We start from the raw sequence: 20,787 nt of genomic DNA on the forward strand, positions 1-20,787 counted from the left end.
TGTGCTCCCAGCCACGGGGCCCTCCACGCACTGCAGGCCGGGCCCAGAGACAGAGGTGCACGCTGAGGACGGGGCCCTGGTCACCGTGGCTGGCCTCCCGGTGACCGGGGGAGGGGCCCTGACACAGCAGCAGCCAGGGTCGGGGGGGCCGGGCACACTGACCAGAGGAGAATTTTGGAAGAGCTCAGAGCCACGGTGGGGGTGGGAGGCAGAGGGGAGCCGCCTGCCTTCCCGGCCTCTGAGAACGGCCCCGGGCCAGCGGCCAGTCACCCCTCCCCCACCTCAGCCCAAGCTTCCTGCCTTCGACCTCCCCCCCACCCCCACCCCCCGCAGAAGGGACCCTGCTCAAGCGGAGGAATGGTGGAGCCCCTAACTGTCCCTTGGGCCTTGGGTTGTCACAAACGTCCCTCTCGGAGGCACGCAGGAGGCTGGGGGGGGGGGGGGGCGTGATGGTGGAAGCAGATCGGGCCGAGCGGGGTGGGGACGGCAGCCGGCGGGCGACTCCAGGGCCCAGAAGCCAAGGAAATGGGTTCTGCCCCAGAGCCACCCGGCTGAGCCCGGCCGCCCGGCCGCCCGGCGCCTGGGCCTTAGCCCGGGCTTGACTTTAGACTCCGGGCCTCCTGGACCCTACGAGAGCCCTGTGTGTGTGAGTGTGTGTGTGTGTGTGTGTTTAAAGATGTATCTGTTTGAAAGGCAGAATTACAAAGAGAGAAAGGGGGATAGAGGGCAGGGGGAGAAAGAGGGGTCTTCCATCCGCTGGTTCACTCCCCAGGTGGCCACAGCAGTTCAGAGCTGGGCCAGGCTGAAGCCAGGAGCCAGGAGCTTCTTCCGGGTCTCCCACGTGGGTGCAGGGGCCCGGGCACTTGGGCCGTCTTCTGCTGCTTTCCCAGGTGCGGGGGTGGAGGGAGGAGGGGCGCCCCACCTTCCTCAGGGCTGTGGATCCTCTGAGCCCTGGGCAGGGCCCCCTGCCCCCCGCCACACAGAGCAGCCTCCCCAACTGTCCTGCCGACGTCCCCTGGGACAGAGCAGGCTGGGCATGACCCCTGCACACACTGGCGCCACCTCCCCCCACCACCGGACCCTGCAGGGCTGTGCAGGGACGCCCAGGCCACAGGGGTCTCCACCCCCACCAGCCACAGTCTGCTCACGCCACATCCTGTCTCTGCCATGTCACTGTCCCCACCCTGGCCCTACTGCGGAATGCCCGGGGGGCCTCCTCCCCTCCCCCGCTCGCGCCTGTGCAGCCCCATCGACCGCCCCTGAGTGTGTGTGCTCTGTGTAGATGAAGCCGTGAGGGGGGCCACATTCCGGGGGCAGCAGCAGGAGGGGGCCCTGAACCCCGATCCTGGCGAGTCTGTGCCCAGGACAGCAGAGGAGGGGCCCTGAACCCCGAATCCTGGCAAGTCCGTGCCCGGGACAGCAGCAGGAGGGGGCCCCTGTACCCCGAATCCTGGCGAGTCCGTGCCCAGGACAGCAGCAGGAGGGGGCCCTGAACCCCGAATCCTGGCGAGTCCGTGCCCGGGACAGCAGGAGGAGGGGGCCCTGAACCCCGAATCCTGGTGAGTCCGTGCCTGGGACAGCAGCAGGAGGGGCCCCTGTACCCCGAATCCTGGCGAGTCCGTGCCTGGGACAGCAGGAGGGGGCCCTGAACCCCGAATCCTGGCGAGTCTGTGCCCGGGACAGCAGGAGGGGGCCCTGAACCCCGAATCCTGGCGAGTCTGTGCCCGGGACAGCAAGAGGAGGGGGCCCCTGAACCCCGAATCCTGGCGAGTCTATTCCTGGGACAGCGTCCCCGGGGACTTGACCGTGGGAGCTTCAGCCGCCGTCTGGACGTATCTGCTGTGTGGTTGATGCTCCAGGCCTCGTGTCTCCTAAACCCTTGGGGATGGCGCAAGGCAGGCACTAGGGGACCTGCCAGGTGCCGTGTGCTGTGCCTTTAACTGGCCTCGCCCTGAGCGGGAGGAGAAGACCCAGGTGCAGAGAGGTGGAGCCCACCCTTGGTGTGGCCGGAGGGGGTGGGACGCGGGCGGCCGGCTCCCTGTCCAGGCTCTGGCCGCTCGACGCCGCTACGTGGGATAAGAACTCGCTACTCTGAAAGCGGACAGAAATGCGTTGTCTTTAGCTGAGAGCAACATGACCACGACCAGGAACCTCCAGGTGCCGTCAGCCCTTCCGCCTCGGAGCCAGAGTGGGCTCCACGTGCCCCACGCAGGACGTCAGGAGGGAAGTGGCCAGAGTCCGGCCATGGTCACGCTCCAGGTGGGTCCTGCTGGCCATGCGCCGGTCCCACGCCAGGCCCAGGCCAGGCACGGCGTCCCAGGAGGCCCCTGCTCCCGGCTCTGAGCCTGGCACCTCTGTGGTGTGGCACCTGGGTGCTTCCCCTCCCCCTCGGTACCAGCCTAGAGGACGGGGGCCCGAGGCCTGAGGCCCCCTTGACCGTCTCAGGCCTGGCACTGCCCGAGGGGCTCGGGTGGGGCTTAGGAGGTCCGGGCATTCCTGTGGCTGGAGGGCCAGGGTGCTGGAGGGTGAGCCGACAGCCACGGCCTGGGTCCTGGCTGCCCTGCCCAGAGCTGGGAGGCCCTGAACCAGGTCTCAGTTCTCTCCTCTGTCAAATGGGTGCAGGAGCCCCCGGCTCATGGCGCCACACGAAGGGGTCTGGGTCTTCAAGGCAGGTGCTGCACACGAGCCCGCCCCACCCCGGTACGCACCCACCTGCCGTCCCCCAGGCTGGTCAGGGCTCACCTGGCAGCCTCTGCCCGCTCCCCGCCCGCTGAGCTGGGCTGGCCATGGCTGAGTCTGGCAGGCCCAGGAGGATGAGGTAGTGTCTGTGCCGGGCCCGGGGCTGGCGCCATACGGGGAGGGCACGGTGGGGGGGCGGGAGCCGGGGGCCGGGCAGCCCCTGTGGGTGCTCTGCACGCAGGCGCAGCTCCGCCAGGGAGGGTGGGGGCGCTGAGGGACCGAGCCCAGCCCCTCTCCCCTGGGGCCACTGTCCCCACCTGGGCAGCAGGAGAGAGCCTTCTGGGCCCCAAGCGGGGTGCGGGCCGGGGTCCAGGGCACCATGGGGGGTGCGGGCCAGGGTCCAGGGCACCATGGCAAGATGAGGGCAGGGAGACAGGGCATCAGCCTCCAAGACGGACAGACAGGCGGAGGCCCAGACAGGCCCCGGGCAGACGGCTACGGCGGTGGGCAGGTCATCAGAGGTCTGCTGGTGACAGCCCCCTGTGAGGACAGGGACACGCGGCCGTCCCCGTGCGTGCGGGCACCGGCACACAGCCATGCTCGGGCCCAGCCCCATGGGAGGGCCTGGGTGCCAGGCTGGCCGAGACCCACAGACAGCGACACCCGAAGGCTCCAGGGGAGACGAAGGCAGGGGCAGAGCCGGGGACCCCGGGCCTCAGTCTCCCCGTGGGCGCCTCAGCCGTTCCTGCTTGCACACGGGGACCCCTGGAGCGCGTGAGGGGAGGGTGAGGGGGCAGGGCCGGGGCCTGTGACCGCCCAGCTCCCCGCGTGGGAGGGGTGGGGGGCTGGTCAATGGCTGTGACGAGCACGTGGGTGCACACGCACACACTCATACACACACATACACTCATGTACATATTCACACACGTGCACACACTCATACGCACACACATGCACACACACAGTGAGACCCATGCTCCCGCGTCCGTGGGCCCCCACACCCCACCCGACACAGCCGCACCCTCACAGTCCCCGTGCTCACACTCTCGCTCTCCCAGCTGCTGTGGGCGGAGCCCCGGGCAGCTGTGTCCAGCCCCGCAGTCGCCAGCTGGCGCTGCCTCCAGAAGCTGGGAGCCTCTGACGTCAGAGGCAGGAGTGAGGACACCGTGTCCATGTCAGCGGGACACTGAGCCCTGTCCGGTGGCTCCCATGACAGCCCCAAGGAGGCCGCCCTCGGAAGACCCCGCCCTGGCCCAGGGAAGCGGGGGCCGCCCTGCCCACGGGTCCACCCAGATGCTGGGTCCCCAGAGCCCGGGGCTGTCCCCTGTGGGTGACCAGGAGTCCCTGGGGCTGGGAGGGACGCTGGCCCTGGGTACCTCTGCTGGGTGTGAGGGGAGCCACTGTGCAGGCGCCTGACATCGGCTTCCGACCCCCGCACACGCTAGGGCACGCGCCCACCCAGCCACACCCCACAGAGGCAGCTGAGGCAGGGGTACCCATGTAGGGGATGGAGGGGCGTGTGAGGGCCTGGTGGAGTGAGGCCCACCGACCCCCCACATAGATGGAGCCCCGAGGGGACCGAGGGGAAGGGGCAGTGGAAGCAGGGCGAGAGCCGCCCCCTGCTCCCGGAGATGCCGAGCGCTTTGCCATGCACGGCGTGCTCTGCCCGCAGGTCTCAGAGGGGCCAGCTCGCCCTCCCGAGCCCCCCCAGGCCTGGCCCCGGGGCCGCCACAGCTGCCTTCCCTGCCCCATGGCCCTGGCTGTGGTGCTTGCTCCCCACTGTGTGTCCCCACACCCCGTCACAGCGCGGTCACCCAGAGTCGGGGCTGTCCCTGCCCGAGGCCAGACGCTGGCAGGTCCGGGGCCTCACGGGAAGCCGGCCCTGCAGGTGCAGCCAGACGGGGCCACGGACGCCCAGGGCCAGCGCAGGGTGTGGGTCAGCCAGGCAATGCTACCTTCAGGGCAGAGGGCGTGGCTGCGGCCCCCCAGTGTGGGGTGGGCCAGGGTGCAAGTGAGAAAAGCCACTTGTCTCTTTTTCTTTTCTTTTTAATTTTTTATTTACTTGAAAGGTGGAGTGAAAGAAGGAGCGATGCTCTTCATTCACTGATTTACTCCCCAAATGGCCACAACGGTCAGTCAGGGCTGGACCAAGCAAAGCCAGGAGGCAGGAGCTTCTGCCAGGTCTCCCACGCGGGTGCAGGGCCCAAGGACTTGGGCCATCTTCTGCTGCTTTCCCAGGCCACAGCAGAGAGCTGGATCGGAAGCGGAGCAGCCGGGACTGGAACCGGCGCCCACGGGGGATGCCAGCACCGCAGACGGCAGCCTGGCCCCCGAGGGCCCCTCTTAAGGAGAAGTCGGCAGACTCAGAGGAAGCTGGGGACGCGAGGCCGTGCTCTGGGACACAGATGTAAACACCAAAGGGTTTGTTGTTTTCTGAAAACAGGAGCGGCTGCCTGGGGCGGGGCGGGGCTGGGCTGTGGGGATGGCTCTGGCTCACCCATGGAGTGCGTGTGCACACACACACACACACGTGCACTCACATACATGTACTCACATGCTGGAGCATCGTGCACACATATGTACACGTGTAGTCACATGTTCGGGCATACACGTACACACATGCACGCACACACACTGACCTCTGCTCTGAGCTCTCCCTGGCACCGTGTGCAGGCGTCAGAGAGAGGCCAGACGGCCACGCTGACCTTCGGAGGCGGGAGATGGGATGCTGAGGGCTGCCTGGAGGAGGTGAGCCAGTGCTGTCCCATGTGGAGACCAGGCCATGCGTGCAGTGCAGTGACAGGCTAGCAGGCACCTGGACTGCAGAGGCGGGAGGGGGCCGGTCTGCTGATCCCTCACTGTGCCCCAGGAGGTACCTGGAACCCCATCCATGGGGGCCTCGCCAGCAGGTATAAGGGGCACTCAGGGGCCTCGGAGCCACGGCCTGGCCATGAGCACCGGGACACACGTCCCTGGCCCAGACGCAGCCCCCGGCTGGGGATGGTGGGAAGCCAAGCTGGGGACGGCCCCCCACGAGGAGACGCTGGGAGGGCAGAGGTGGGGGGAGGGGGAGGGAACAGCCTTCCGGCTCTCAGCAGGGGCCCGTGGGAGGCTGGAGGACACTGTGGCTGCCTTCTCACGGGAACGCGGGCCGGGCCGGCTCCCCAGCAGCCGTTGGTGGTACTGGTGTGGCTGGCCGGGCCAGCTCCCCAGCAGCCGTTGGTGGTACTGGCGCAGCTGGCGGGGCCTGCCTGCTGTCTTGGTTTGGCTCCTCTCTGCGTGTTAAGGAAAGCAGCTGTGACGCCCGAGCAAGCCGGCGCCTCAGTCCCACTGACCAGCCCAGGGCTGCCCCCACCACCCGCGCCCCCAGGACCGGCCGCAGCCGTCCCACACAGGGGCTGGGCTGGAGGCAGAGCCCGACCCCGGTGAAGACAGCTCTGGCCGCTCAGCCGCAGCCTTGGCCGGCACCAAGCCCCTGCTTCCCCTCCCCGGGGTGAGGTCACTTCCGGTGGGCAGAGGGCCCTGGGCCCAGCCCCTCCCCCCGTGTCTCCCACATCCTTTCCCAGCCCGGCTGAGCCCCTGGGCTGGGGACCTGCCAGGACTGAGCCCGCAGCTGCCCCGGGATGCCTGCCGCCCTGAGATTCTGCAGGGATGGGGTCTGTCTGATGTGCTCGCTGGTCCCTTCTGGGCCCCCCGGCTCGCTGTGGTCCCCGCACATGGTGGCAGCAGCAGCGGCAGCGGCGGTGGCTATGCCACCCCCCAGAGCACCTGCCACCCCCACCCCCCATGGAGCACCCGCCACCCCCACCCCCATGGAGCACCCGCCACCCCCACCCTCGTGCAGCACCCACCCCCCACCACCCCCATCCCCCACAGAGCACACGCCATCCCCCACCTCAGTGGAGCACCCGCCACCCCCACCCCCCATGGAGCACCCACCCCCACCACCACCCCCATCCCCCACAGAGCACACGCCATCCCCCACCTCAGTGGAACATCCACCACCCCCACCTCGTGGAGCACCCCCCACCCCCACTCCCATGGAACACCCACCACCCTCACCCCCCACAGAGTACCCGCCACCCCCTCCCCTGTGGAACACCTGCTGCCCCCACCCCCACGGAGCACCTGCCGCCCCAGGGCCCTCACAGGAACCCTGCACAGGTGACGCGGCTCAGTGTTTGCATCGGTGGTCTGTCTCAGTGGCTGTCCAGGGCGAGGGGAGGGCCCGGAGGGGGTGGGGTGCAGGGGGGAGGGTCTGGTGCTGGGCAGGGAGGAGAGGGGACCCAGGGAAAGCCTCAGAGCTTGGCCCCAGAGAGGCCCTGGATTCCGGTCCACAGCGTGTCTGCCTGCTCCCAGCGTGAAGCCCGCAGCACTGGCCAGAGGCTGTGCCGTGAGCTGGGCGCCCCCCTGGCTGGAGGCTGCAGCCTGCGCGGGGGCCTGAGTGCTGGCCGGGGGCACCCGTGGAGGGTGTGGCCCCTGGAGCCTTGACCTCAGCAGGTTCCCACGGGGCCGAGGATGCCCTGGGTGTCCGGCCAGGCCCCACGGAGGTGGCCTCCCAGGGTGGCACCTGCCAGGGGCAGGGAAGTGGCCGTCCTCTGGGCCCTGACTGCTGCCGCCTCCCTGGGTGAGCGCTGTGTCCACCCTGCTGCAGCTCGTCTGCCAGCCTGGCGGCGGCCCAGGGACAAAGGGGAGGCCCAGTGGTGGGAAATGCAAACGCAATCCGGGGGCCGATGGTAGAGCAGTGCCCGCTGGGGGCTGGGGGCTGGGGGCTGGGGGGGGAGTTCTGCTCGCGACTTCTCGAACCAGGAGCAGCGTGTGGCTCGCTCAGCTGCAGGCAGGCACGCACAGGACATGCAGGCGGCGGCCGTCCAGGATTCCTGCTGTGCGATGGCCGGAAGGAGCCCGCTCCCTGGGGGAAGCCACGCCCGGGTCACTGGTCACAGCCAGAGCGCGAGGACGCACAGCCGCTGCCTGTGCCGTGGCAGCAGGGCCGTGGCTGGGGGAGGATGAGCACGGGGTGCGTGTGGTGTGGGGTGGGGGGAGGGACGCCCTGCCCCTGACGTCAGCCTGTGAGTGCTGGGGCCGGGTGTTCCTGTCAAGAGAGGGTCCGGGTGTGGCCTTGATGTCCCCCTCTGCGTGATGTGCCTTAATCTTCTGATTTTAGAAGGAAAACAATGCTGAGAAACGGCCCCAGCGGGCACGCCCAGCTCAGCTGTGAGCGCCCACTCCCTCGGCTGGGGAAACTGAGGCAGGACGCCCAGGAAGGAGGACGTGTGAGACCAAGGCAGGCACCTGGCACCCCGGGAACTGGGGTCGGGGGTCCGGGCACAGAAAGCACCACCCCTGAAACCCTGGAGAGAAGCACACAGAACCTGGCCGAGCTGCCCCCTCCCAGAGCGGGGCTGGGACGCCTCCAAGAGGCTCTTGCCCAGGGGGACGACCCACTGCCCACCAGCCCACATCGGCAGCCAGCGGGCACTCGCAGGCGGGGGCTGTGGGGTGGGCAGCCTGGAGGGGTCTGCTCCCCAAAGACCCCCCCACGCCCCTTCATCGATGCTGTGTTCCAACCCCGCTCCCCACACAGGGGGCCCCGAGGACAGGGGCTGGGCTCCCCGGGGCAGCAGCTCGGCCAGTGGGGAGGGGGCCTTCTCCGAGCCCTCCCTCTGCGCAGTGTCTTGCTGCCGCTGCCCCCTCCCCATCCGAGGCCTGGGCCTGGCAGCCAATCACGAGACCCGGATGGGGTGCCAGGGTCCTGGCTTCAGGGGGCTCCATCAGCTGGCCAGCAAGTCTGCTGCTCTGAGCCCTGTCCCAGAAGCCCCTACTCCAGACCCCTGGGGGCAGCTCATGGCCCTTACAGCATAGGAGGAGGAGGCGCCGGGTGTCCATCGGCTGGGGCAGCTGGGACAGAGCCAGGGCTGGCACCGGATGGCAGGGGCAGGGGCTGGGAGCCTGAGAGTGAGGGCCTGGCCGGGCTGCCTCCTCCTGAGGCCCCGGCCCCTCCCCGTGTCCCCACATGCCCCCCTGCCATGCCTGCCCGTGTCCTAACCTCCTGTTCTCAGGACACGGATTGGATTAAGCAAACGTCTCCAGACAGGGCCATGGCCGGAGGGCCTGGGGGTGGACTCCTTCCCCTGGCTCAGCCTCTAACACTGGCCGTCCCCTGAGCAGCCGGGGACAGAGCGTGGGACAGGGCAGGCCCCCGCTGTGCGGCCGGGATCTGTGTGACCCTCCGCCTGGGGCCACGGTCTCTGTTGCCACTCGGTGAGCAGCTGTGACTGGGGAAGCGGCTGTTCTGCCGCCAGGGAAAGTTCATGCAAAGGAACCGATTTAGAAATTGCCGCCTGCGTCCCGCGGGGCCTGAGCCAGCCAGAGCTTGTCATTCCCACTGGTGTTCGCTGGGCACCTGCCACGCGCCAGGCCCCGCAGCAGGTGCTAGAAGTGCCGAGGAGACAGGTGGAGAGGGGCGTGGCGGGGGCCCGGGATGGGGGGAGGCCTGGGTGTAGTGGGAGGACGTGCAAAGGCCCGCGCCCGTGTGCAAGGGCGCAGGTGCACAGGAAGACAGCGGTGGAGCCTGGGTGGCTGAGGTGCAGGGGCATGGGCCGGGCCCCCTGGCCGCATTGTGGGGAGATAGAGGCCGGCTGCCGCCCAGGGCTGGGCAGAGCAGGAGCCGTGGAATCCTGGGTAGCTGGCGTGGGGAGGGAGGCGGAAGCACCAGCCCGGCCGGCTGGGGAGAGCCAGCGGTCAGCCCTGCTTAGCCAGCTCTCAGAGAGTCGCCGGAAGAGAGCCTCCTGGTGGGGGGTAGGGTGTTTCTCCAGGAGCTGCAGGTGAGGTGCTGTGCCCCACCCGCCTCCCCGTCCGTCCGTCCGGACCCCAGCTCCCCACCCCTGCACATCCTGAGAGGCAGCAGGGCGGGGTCCCTGCCTCCCACAGGGGAGACCCGTGCTCCAGCCTGGCTGTTGCAGGCATCTGGGGAGTGAACCAGCAGACGGGAGCACTCTCTGTCCATCTGTCTCTCCAATAAATACATGACTTTTCTTACAAACAGCCCCGTCCTAACGCCCATCCCCAGAGGAGTGCCCCCACCCTGGCCCGAGTGGTCTCGTCTCCCAGGGCACCCGCCTGCTCACCACAGCACGCTCAGGCCCGGGCAAGGTGAGGCGCGGGTCACCTGCACTGCCGCCCCGCTGCCCGGCTTGGAACCCCCAGCGCTGGCCCCCTCCCTGGCTGAGTCCTGCTTGGGGTCCCCCCGGGCAGGCGGGGGCCATCCTGAGTGGCAGGTGTGTGCTGCTGACTGCCGGGGGTGGGGCGCCCTCTCGAGCCGCCGTGAGCCACCTCACATGCTCCTGAGCTCTCTCCCTGCTAAGGGTGGGGGGGTCGCAGAGAGGAGACCCAGGCCCCATGGACGGCTGCTGCTTTGCCGACTCCACTCCTGCAGAGAGAGCAGTGGGCAGCCACGACTCGTGCCCCGCGGGCCTGGCTCCCGCGTGGCCGGCCCTGCAGGCCCCTGCTCACCTCCCACACGAGGGTGTGGCGCGATGGATGGCTGTGAGCTCAGAGGGTGGTCCCCCACTCTTCCCGGATCTCCGTGAGAAGCCGCCCCTCTGGGCCGGGTGGGCCCCGGGAAGGGCCACAGGCCACACACCCACTGAGGGAGGCAGCCGGCTGGCCAGCCAGCCCTGCTGGGGGCACAGCCGTGGCAGCCCGCGTCCCCCAGCCTCAGCGACTATGGCAAGGACAAGAGCGCTGCGTGTCTCTCCCAGCGTCCATGCCCTGGCCTGTCCCTCTGTCCCCACACACCCAGGGGGCAGTGGGCAGCCAGGCACAGCGCATCTCGCCAAGCCCCGAGCAGAGCAGGTGCTGTGGGTTTGTGCTGGATCTGTGGCTGGTTGTGGGCGGGGCTGGGGAGGGGTGGGAGAGAGCTGGGGGTGGGCACGGTTGGCTCCCAGCCCCCTCTTGCCCTTCGGAGCTCGTCACCCGAGTTCAGGGTTGCTTGGGGGGTGGGGCGTAGAACGCAGGCCGGGCCGGCCTCTGTTGAGACCTCCTTGCTCCGGAGCAGAGCCGGAAGGCAGTGGCTCTCTCTGGCCAGTCTGTCGGGGAAGCTCCCACACCCCGGCCTGGGACAACACCGGGCCCGGAGGTGTGTGTGACGCCGGCCGCTGGCAGGTCCGCTGCTTCCCTGCGGCCCCATGAAGCGTTCTCATTGTCCCTGGGCCGGGCTGGGTCACAGCTGTCTGAGAAGTGCTGTCTTGGCTGCCCGTCGGCAGCAGCGCCGGCCAGGCAGGCGTGGGCGGCCGTCATCCACACAGCTGTTACTGCCATCAGCTGGTGCTGATCACCGCCTACAGGGAGCAGCTGGGGGGAGGGCCCTGCAGAGGTGCGGCCAGAGCCCGCCTCCGCCTCCCCACCCCTGCCCTTCCTGTGGGCGGCGTAGGGTTAGGGTTAGGGTTAGGGTTAGGGTTAGGGTTAGCTCTGGAGTTAGGGTTAGGGTTAGGGTTAGGGTTAGGGGTTAGGGTTAGCTCTGGGGTTAGGATTTAGGTTAGCACTGGGGTTAGGGTTAGGGTTAAAGGGTTAGTTCTGGGACTAGGGTTAGGGTTAGGGTTACCACTGGAGTTAGGGTTAGGGGTTAGGGTTAGGGTTAGGGTTACCACTGGAGTTAAGATTAGGGTTAGGTTTAAAGGGTTAGGGTTCGGGTTAAGGTTAGGGTCAGGGTTAGGGTTAGGGTCAGGGTCAGGGTTAGGGTAAGGTTAGGGTCAGGGTTAGGATTAGGGTTAGGGTCAGGGTCAGGGTCAGGGTCAGGGGTAGGGGTAGGGGTAGGGTTAAGGTTAGGGTTAGGGTCAGGATTAGGGTTAGGGTTGGGTTAAGGTTAAGGTCGGGGTCAGGGTCAGGGGTAGCAGCCGTCGCAGGCACTGGCATCACCTGCTGCGCTGCCTCCCAGCCCGGCCATGGCTTGCACAGCCCCATATGCCAAGGTGACCCAAGGCCTTTTCCCACCTTTTCTGCAGTGGGGCTTCCCCCACGGCCCTCAGGCTGCCTGCCTCCCCGGGGGTCCCCACCGCCTCCCTGCGTAAGCGTGGGCAGGGGGAGCAGGCAGCGCCCTGTGCGCCTCCCACAGCACCGGGTCCTGCGCCCTTCCTCCGGGGACTGGGAGATGAGACAGGTTTCCCTGCGGCTGGCGACCCCCTGTCGCACTTGCAGTGTTGCTCCTCAGCGGTCTGCACGTCCCGCTGCTGGGGACGCTGGAAGCCCCGCCTGCCCGGCCGGCCTCCAGGGCCAGGAGGTGAAGGGGGAGGCAGCGCCTCGTGCAGTGAGGACCCACACAGGCCTGACGGCTGCGGCCCAGGCAGACGGCAGAGCTCGGTCTCCTCTGGGGAGGGGTGAGCAGTGATGAGGCCTCACGGTCCAGGCCCGGGCAGTGCGGCCAAACTGGTCCTCTTCCCTGCTGCAAGAGTACACGCTCCCCACTCATTCCTTCCCCCCGCCCAGCCACCCCCCCCCACCCACCCACTCACCCAACATCCATCCACCCATCCTTCCCCCCGCCCATCCACCCACTCACCCAACATCCACCCGCCCATCCATCCACCCCCCCACCCACCCACTCACCCAACATCCATCCACCCTCCCACCCATCCATCTGGGCATCCCTCCCTCCAGTTCATCACCTGCCCAGCCGTCCACACACTCACCCACCTCTCCTCTCCCCTACATCCATGCACTCACCCACCTCTCCCCTCCCCCACATCCATGCACTCACCCACCTCTCCCCTCCCCCCACATCCATCACTCACCCACCTCTCCCCTCCCCCCACATCCATGCACTCACCCACCTCTCCCCTCCCCCACATCCATGCACTCACCCACCCCTCCCCTCCCCCACATCCACGCACTCACCCACCTCTCCCCTCCCCCACATCCACGCACTCACCCACCTCTCCCCTCCCCCACATCCATGCACTCACCCACCTCTCCCCTCCCCCACATCCATGCACTCACCCACCTCTCCCCTCCCCCACATCCATGCACTCACCCACCCCTCCCCTCCCCCACATCCATGCACTCACCCACCTCTCCCCTCCCTCCATGCTCCCAGCTCCTCCGTGTTTGCCAAGCACTCCCTCCTCCGTGTGCGGCCTTTTGCGGGGAGCTGGGCACGCACGATCCAGACCTGCCCCTGCCTCGGTGAGCTTCCAGACCCGTGGGAAGACTGACCACAAACCGGTCAGTACTGTGTGGACGATGGAGGCTCCTGCGGCCGATGGGGTGACCAGGGCCTGCCAAATCAATCAGACGGGTCGCAGCTGGGCAAGCGGCGTGATGGGGCCCCTGATGGTGACGTCAGGTGGGAAACGAGGCTTCCGGCTGGGGCTGGTGTGGTGGCACAGCGGGCGAAGCCACTGCTGGCACCGCCGGCATCCCACACCGGAGCGCCAGTTTGGGTGCCGGCTGCTCTGCTTCCCACACAGCTCCCCACACAGCAGCAGACGCTGGCCCAAGTGCACGGTTCCCGCCACCCATGTGGGAGATCCGAGTGGAGCTCCTGGCCCGGTCCTGGCTGTGGTGGTCATTTGGGGAGTGAACCAGCAGACGGGAGATGTGTGTCGTTTTGCCTTTCAAATAAGGAAGTCTTGGAGTTCTGGCCCGTCCCATGCCCTCACCCAGAGAGGGGCTACAGGTAGGGGGCAGTGGGGGGACCCAGGGGGCAGTGCTGGAAGCACAGGGGGGGCAGCAGCCCCGGCCCCCCGGGGGGCGTGTGGCAGGAGGGCCCCTGCAGCCACCTGGAGCCCACCCTGGGGCCACCCTGAGGAGCGCGGGCGAGGGGCTGGGAGCAGAGCCAGGCCTGGCCCCAGAGGGACGAGGGCAGGAAGCACACAGCGGGGCTGGGGGGGTCCTTCTCCTTCCGGCCTTCCTGAAGTGCTGGGAGTCCGCCTCTTGCTTCCCCAGGGCTGCCGCTGACAGCCAGAGCTCTCCCGGGAACGCAGGCCCGGGAATTGGCAGTGGTCCCGGGACCCTGTGTGTGTCAGAAGTGGCCATGGGGCTGGAAAGACGGGCAGAGCCTGGGCCCAGCCCCCGGCACCCAGTTTGGCCCCAGGCCCTGGCGTGTACCTGGCACCGTGGTAGAGGCTCACACGCGGGTGTGAACCGGCTCTCCCGGCCCTGGAAGGCCCCCACACTCAGAGCAGGTGGCCATGCTGGGCTGGGGCCTGGGCCTGCCAAGCGCCCCCCAGCGGCTGCGGCAAAGGCGCCCGCCCAGGGGGTTCTGGACGTGGGGTGGGGGAGCCAGACCTTCCCAACCCGACGCTGTTTTTACAAGCCTGGCTCTGGAGCAGGGACAAAAATGTGCAGCGCGGCCAGGAGTCTCTGCCAGCTGGATGCACGCCCCGGGACAAACGCGAGGGGCGGCGCTGGGCAGCGGCTCCGGCTTTGTTTTCCTACCCGCCGGGCTCGGCCCGGTAAGACGAGACGTGTGTTTTCTCTCGAGGGGCGGATGGCTCAGCACCACGCGGGAACACCAGCGAGAACCCAGAACAGGGTGGAGCAAACTGCACGCCGAGGTCAGGGCCGGCGGCTGGGGCTGAGCCAGCCTCCAGCCTCACCAGCAGGCGCGTGCCGGCGGCAAGGGCGCCAACAGAGGCGCTGCACTGTGCGTGCTCCCGCTGCCCACCTTGGACCCGCCCCCGCCAGGAGCTGCAAGGCAGCTGAGTCACTGTCCCAGCAGCCCCTGGGCAGCGGGCAGAGTGGAGGCTGGGGCCAGCGCTGTGGCACAGCAGGTAAAGCTGCCAACTGCAGTGCTAGCATCCCATGTGGCCGCCGGTTCGAGTCCCGGATGCTCCATTTCTTATCCAGCTCTCTGCTATGGCCTGGGAAAGCAGTAGAAGATGGGCCAAGTCCTTGGGCCCCTGCACCCATATGGGAGATCCGGAAGAAGCTGCTGGCTCCTGGCTTCGGATCGGCCCAACTCCAGCCACTGTGGCCATTTGGGGAGTGGACCCGCGGATGGAAGACACTGCCCCCCCCCAACCCTCCCGCCCCTCTGTAACTCTGCCTTTCAAATAAATAAGTAACTCTTAAAAATGGAGGCACCCAGGCTGGTCCTTGCACTTGAAAGGGGCCACACAGTGGAGCACCCCTGGAAGGCATGGGCACTAGGGCCTCTCACACAGACCCAGGCCCCAGGAGAGGCCAGACGGGAGCTTCAGCCACAGCCAAGTGGCCACACAGTGTGATCAAAGGCAAGCCGGAGGGGCTGGCGCTGTGGTGCAGCAGGTAAAGCCCTAGCCCGCAGTGCCAACATCCCATGTGAGCGCAGGTTCGAGCCCCAGCTGCTCCACTTCTGATCCAGCTCCCTGCTGATGGCCTGGGAAAGCAGTGGATGATGGTCCAAGTGCTTGGGACCCTGCACCCATGTGGGAGACCAGGAGAAGCTCCAGGCTCCAGGCTCCAGGCTCCCGGCTCTGGACTGGCCCAGCTCCGGCCGTTTCAGCCACCAGGGGAATGAGCCAGGGATGGAAGACCTCTCTCTGTAACTCTGCCTTTCAAATACATAAGTAAATCTTTAAAAAGAAAAACAAACTCGAGGCTACACAGAGCCCCCAGGGGCTGACGCCAAGTGCTCAGCCCCTGAAGACAGCGGAGCCTGGCCCCGGGCTGTGTGTGGAGCCGCACAGGAGCAGGTGGGCTCGCACCTGGGAGGCACCGAGTGCAGGTCCCCAGGCTGGCCTGGGGAGACAGAGCGCGCGCCCGCCGTCAGGTGCAGGAGTGAAGTGAGGACTCATACCCCCATCTGGGGCCTCCCCGCACCCTGCCCTGGGCACCCCCCATCTGGGGCCTTCCCGCACCCTGCCCTGGGCACCCCCCATCTGAGGCCTCCCCACACCCTGCCCCGGACACCCCCCATCTCAGGCCTCCCTGCACCCTGCTCTGGGGACCCCCTATCTGGGGCTGGTGCCCTCTGCCTGCGGATACGAGCAGCAAAGGGGAGCGCTGGGTGGGTCGGGGCCCCCAGGGACCCACCCTCCGATGCCCCAGCCGGGGACGGGCCTCTGCCCCTGCCGCCCCAGGTTGGCCTCAGCCTCCGGCTCGTGCAGGCAACAGAGCTGAGGCAGCCGCATGCCCGGGGTGGGGGGTGAGAGGCCACTCTGCACCCTCGTCTTAGACTCACCCAGCAGGGCCTGCGCTCAGCCCAGCACTGAGCCAGTGACAGCTGAGGTTCTGGTTTTTAATTCATTTATTTACTTATTTAAAAGGCAGAGTCTTCCATCTGCTGGTTCACTCCCCAGATGGCTACATCAGCCAGGGCTGGGCCAGGCCAGAGCCAGGAGCCTGGAACTCCATCCGGGTCTCCCCTGTGGGTGGGGGGCCCAAGCACTTGGGCCATCTTCTGCCTCCCAGGGTGCACCAGCAGGAAGCAGGACTGGAAGTGGAGGTGGGACTGGGACCCAGGCACCCCGATCTGGGCCGCAGGCAGCAGCTGAGCCCGACGCCTGCCCGTGTGCCGACGCACGCCACAGGACGGCCGGGTCCTCACAAAACAGATTTCAACCTTCTCCGTGGCCAGGCAGCGTCCCGCTGTGGACACCCCACGCTGCCTTGCTCCACCCACTTGCTGAGGCCGCACTGAGCCCTGGCTGTGTGGACAGAGCTGCAGGGAGCACGGGAGTGCGGCTGGCCCAGTCCTCTCCTGCTTCTTCAGAGTCCTCTCTCGTGTTGTTCTTCGGCGGTGGAAGCTGTCACGGGTCCCTCGAGCCTCCTGGCCCCCGGCGTCTGGACCTGGCCCCGCATCTGAGCGTGCACGGCAGTGACTGTGCCGGCTGGGTTTTTCTCATCTCCTCTGTCTCCTCCTGGCACTGGGCGACGCCCAGGCGCGCTCCCAGGCTGGCGCCCTCCGCGCCCCACAAGCTTCCTGCGTCATTGTTCCGCCTGTCTCTGCGTTGCTCCGACCAGGTCACTCCAGGTCAGAAGCGCTCCCTCTGCCCGCGCCATTGCTCCTGTGGCTTCCATCTCTCTCACCAGACTCTTCAGCTCCAGGCTTCTGCCCGGCTGAGGCGGGGACGTGCAGGCGCCGCCCTCCCGCCTCCTTCAAGCTGCATTTGCTTATGCTGTGCCAAAGCCAGCCCTGCCGTCTCGGCTGTCGGGAAGGCAGACTGGTGCCCGACACCGGGCTCTGCTGTCTCCTGGAGAGCCTCGCTCTGCCGTGGGCACAGTGCTTGCAAATGTCTTTTTTTTTTTCCAAAGCCAGGTTTCTGTAGGCAGGCACGGCGGGCGGGGACACCGCTGCACGGCTGCTGGTCCGGCAGCACAGCTCTCAGCTGCTCTAGAAACAAACTGGCGGACAGGCCCCACACAGAGATTCACCGGCAACACAGACCAGGGCGTGGCCTTCCTTTGGAAACTTCTGGTTCCGTGAAACAAAGTAGCAGAACCTTGTCTTTCCTGCTTAAGAACCTCAGGGCCGTGCTGTGGCTGCCGGTTAACGCCCTGGCCTGCAGTGCCGGCATCCCACTTGGCTGCCGGTTCTAGTCCTGGTAGCTCCTCTTCCGATCCAGCTCTCTGCCATGGCCTGGGAAAGCAGTAGAAGATGGGCCAAGTCCTTGGGCTCCTGCACCCGCGTGGGAGACCAGGAAGAAGCTCCTGGCTCCTGGCTTCGGATCAGCGCAGCTCCGGCCGTTGTGGCCGTCTGGGGAGTGAACCAGCGGATGGAAGACTCTCTCTCTCTTTCTGTCTCTAACTCTCTCTGTAACTCTTTCAAATAAATAATAAAAATAAATCTTTTTAAAAAAGAAAGGAAGGAAGTTTGCTTTTAAAAGAAGGAACCTTAAGCTGTGTCACTCCCAGGGTCTGTGTCGTAAGGTTCCAATACAATTAATCAAAGAATCAGACAGGCATCATTAACTCCTTAGCAACGCAGAGCCGTGTAAAAATATTCCACATTTATTCAAAAGATCACCTGACCAGAAAACCCGCAATTCTGAGTGCTGTGTATCAGCTTTAATATCTGTGCCTGAAAACAGATGGTGAGAAATCCTGCCCAGGAGTCCCTCAGGCCCGCAGAGGCGGCCCGGCACGGCCCCGGGCGCTCGGCGACCCCGCGCAGGCCCGAGGGCTGGCGCCAGGGCAGAGGCCCGTTCAAAAGGCCGTGGCGACTTCCAGAATCTTCCGGAGCCAGGATTTGACGCCACATCTTCGCTGGCGTGACGGCCTCCATCAGATCTGGCCGATGTGTGCCGGCACGGCTACAGCTTGGACCTCAGCCCTCCCGGGTCGGGTTTGCGGGTGGAGAACTCTGCCCACCAGGACGGCCGCTCCAGCACTCCCCTCCCCTGCAGGACGGAGCCCCACAGGTTCCTGTAGAGCTGCGGGGAGCACACGGGCGCGTGAGGGGCCGCCCGGGGCCGGAAACACAGGCGGCTCTTCCCCCACCGTCGCTCTTAGCAAGCCTCCAGCGTGACTGGGGCCAACTCACACACGCCTTTACCTGCGACAGGACGCAGCCGGGAAAAAAGTACCCAGTAGCGTGGGGCGCGTCTGCGGTGAGAGCAGCCCCCTGCTCCCCAGTCCTGCGGCCACAGAGGCCCCCGGGCTGCACTCACTGAGGTCCTCAAAGGGGAACCCGGCCCCCCCCACCCTGCGCTGTGTTCCAGCACCTCTGCTGGCCTCACCACGCCCGGCCACGCATCACCCCGCTCACTCCCCGCCGGGGTCACTCTCACCCCCGCCGCCTGCAGCCCAGGCCACCTCCTGGGAGAATAGGGGAGAGCAGTGCTGGTGCTGGAGGAGGGGTGTGAGCACCGACACAGAACCCGCTCGGGGCGCCAGGGGCTGGGCTCCGGCTGAGATGCCGACGCTGAACCCACTCTGCCTGCACCTGCCGGCGCACACAGTGACGCCACGCACACAGCAACGCCACGCACACAGCGACACCACGCACACAGCAGTGCCACGCACACAGCGACACCACGCACACAGTGACACCACACACACACCAGCACCACGCACACAACGACGCCACGCACACACCAGCACCACGCACACAGCGACACCACGCACACAGCGACGCCACGCACACACCAGCACCACGCACTCCCCGGCCGCCGAGCTGCTGCTCCCCGGCCACTGATTCTGGCCACGTTTCCGTCCGGAGCACCACGCTCCTCTGAGCAGCGGCCTCACAGCCTCCTACAGCCGTGCCCGCTCCTCACCCTGGCTCATAAACCCTCCCGCCCAGCAATGCCAACCGTGGAAGCCCAGGGCCCCTGCATGGGGGGGTGCTTCCTCCCGCAGGCGCTCAGCCGAGACGGGGCGGCCCCCGCAGGGCCAGCGCACACCAGGACAGCTGAGCCTGTGTGGTCCCCCGTGAGGTGTCACTTGGGGACCTCCTGTGGCGAGCCAGCTGTCGGCCCGGTGAGCCCCTCTCTCCTGCTCTCACGGAGACCACAGTCCCTCACCCCGTCCTCTCCCCACACTGCCGGGCAGAGGCCACCCAGACCCTGGCTCTGCTGCTGGCGGCTGGGCAGCCCTGGCGACCTGGGCTGCTCTGGGTCCTGGTTTCTTATCAGCAAAGCAGGTGTGGGACTGTGGAGGGCGTCCAGCGGCTGCCCCAGACGCCCCTGTCCTGCCCCCACCTGATCCCACCGGCCCCGCATCTGCAACGGCCTGGCCCCTCCCTGGACAAGGGCGTGTGCGCTCGTGAAGCACCAATCCTAGCGTCCCCTGAGGTCACGTGGGGGTTCCCGCCCATTCTGTGCAGCCTCGCGCTGGCCGTTGGTGCCCGGCAGACAGCACGGCTCTGGGAGGCCGTGGGGCTAACCCCACCCCACGCTCACAGCTGGGGGACCCCAGGCCCTGACCCTCTGAGCTGCCGCATCCCATCCCCATGGTGGTGAGGGGGACGGGGGCTCAGCGGCCAGCGCTGTGAGGCTCACACAGCAGGCCGAGCGCTGCTGTGCTAATAAACACAGGGCTCTGGGTGGCAGGCGCAGCAGGTGCAAAGGCCCTGTGCAGACAGAGGAGGTGGAGCTGGGGTCTGGAGGGTGCAGGGCCAGGGCTGGGGACCAGCAAGGGGCCGGCTGCACGCTGGGCACGGGGAGGGGCTCCTTAAGAGAGCATTCTGGAACGTGAGGGGGGCGTGGCATGGAGGCCCCTGGGAAAGCACCAGTGGGAGGGGTAGGGAGCCAAGAGTGGCCCCCACGACCACCCAGGGCCCCTGAGAGGAGACAGATGCTGGGGTGTCCCCAAGGTCCAGGAGGCCAGGTGATGGTGGTATGCCTGGCCAGGAAGAGGGGACAAGAGTCCTGGCCGGGTCAGGTGCAGGTGCTGGAGCCCAGAGGCGGCAGGGGCCAGCAGCGTGAGGTGGTGGTAGGACCGGGCCAGGGAGGCCGCAGGAGTGACAGGGTGGGGGGCACCCTGTGGGGGCGGGTGAGAGCCCGCGGCCATCACCCAGTCTTCCCCAGACCCCTGCGCCCTGAAGTTCCCCGGGGTAACAGGTGCTGCGGGCCTCCAAGTCCCCCAGGGGCAGCCCCGTGCCCAGCTGGCCTTTACCTCGCCGTCGGCTCTGCCAATCGGTGAGTCCAGGATGAAGTCGGGAGGGGCGATGACGTCCACCAGGGCCACTGCGTCGTCTTTCAGCTGGGGGGGGGGGGCAAAGCTCAGCGACGCTCGGCCAGCCCCGCCCACGAGCAAGGGGTAGCCCCAGCGGGCGCTGCAGGGTCCCCAGGGGCGGGGGCGGGGGTGGGCGTCGGAATGTTTCCGCAGCATGGCTGTCGGCTCAGGACCAGGTGTGCTTTCTCCAAGGCCCGGGCTCTGGCACCCTCGGCAGTACAGCCTGCACGGGCGGCCTGGGCCCGGCTCAGCGAGGCCGGTCCAGGAGAGCGGCGCGGGTCCCGAGCACGTGTGCCGGCGGGGAGGGGGCACGCAGCACTGCTCCCAGGGCGCTCCCAGGGGTTCCGCTCCGATGTGAACGATCCCTTCAAATACCTAGGAGGAAACGCACGGCCACCCGACACGGGACACGGGACACGGGACATGGGACTGCACTGCCACACAGAGTGACCGAGCTGGTAACACAGGGCACAGGCACCTCGGGCAGACGCCGCTTCTGGTCCACCTGCT

General features: G+C 67.3%; 1 protein-coding gene across 1 annotated transcript in view; it reads right to left on the bottom strand.

Moving 5' to 3' along the window:
* Nucleotides 1–17,554: 17,554 nt before the first annotated feature.
* Nucleotides 17,555–20,787, bottom strand: part of ACOX3 (acyl-CoA oxidase 3, pristanoyl) — a 42,705-nt gene continuing 39,472 nt past the window's right edge. The window contains exons 17-18 of the mRNA XM_062213284.1: nucleotides 20,218–20,304; nucleotides 17,555–18,032 (exon numbers count right to left, since the gene is read on the bottom strand). Of these exons, the coding sequence (XP_062069268.1) occupies nucleotides 17,913–18,032; nucleotides 20,218–20,304 (207 nt within the window). The 3' untranslated portion in view covers nucleotides 17,555–17,912. The remainder of the gene's footprint in view (nucleotides 18,033–20,217; nucleotides 20,305–20,787) is intronic.

This window comes from Lepus europaeus, chromosome 16 (genome assembly GCF_033115175.1).
Source record: "Lepus europaeus isolate LE1 chromosome 16, mLepTim1.pri, whole genome shotgun sequence".
Taxonomy (NCBI): Eukaryota; Metazoa; Chordata; class Mammalia; order Lagomorpha; family Leporidae; genus Lepus; species Lepus europaeus.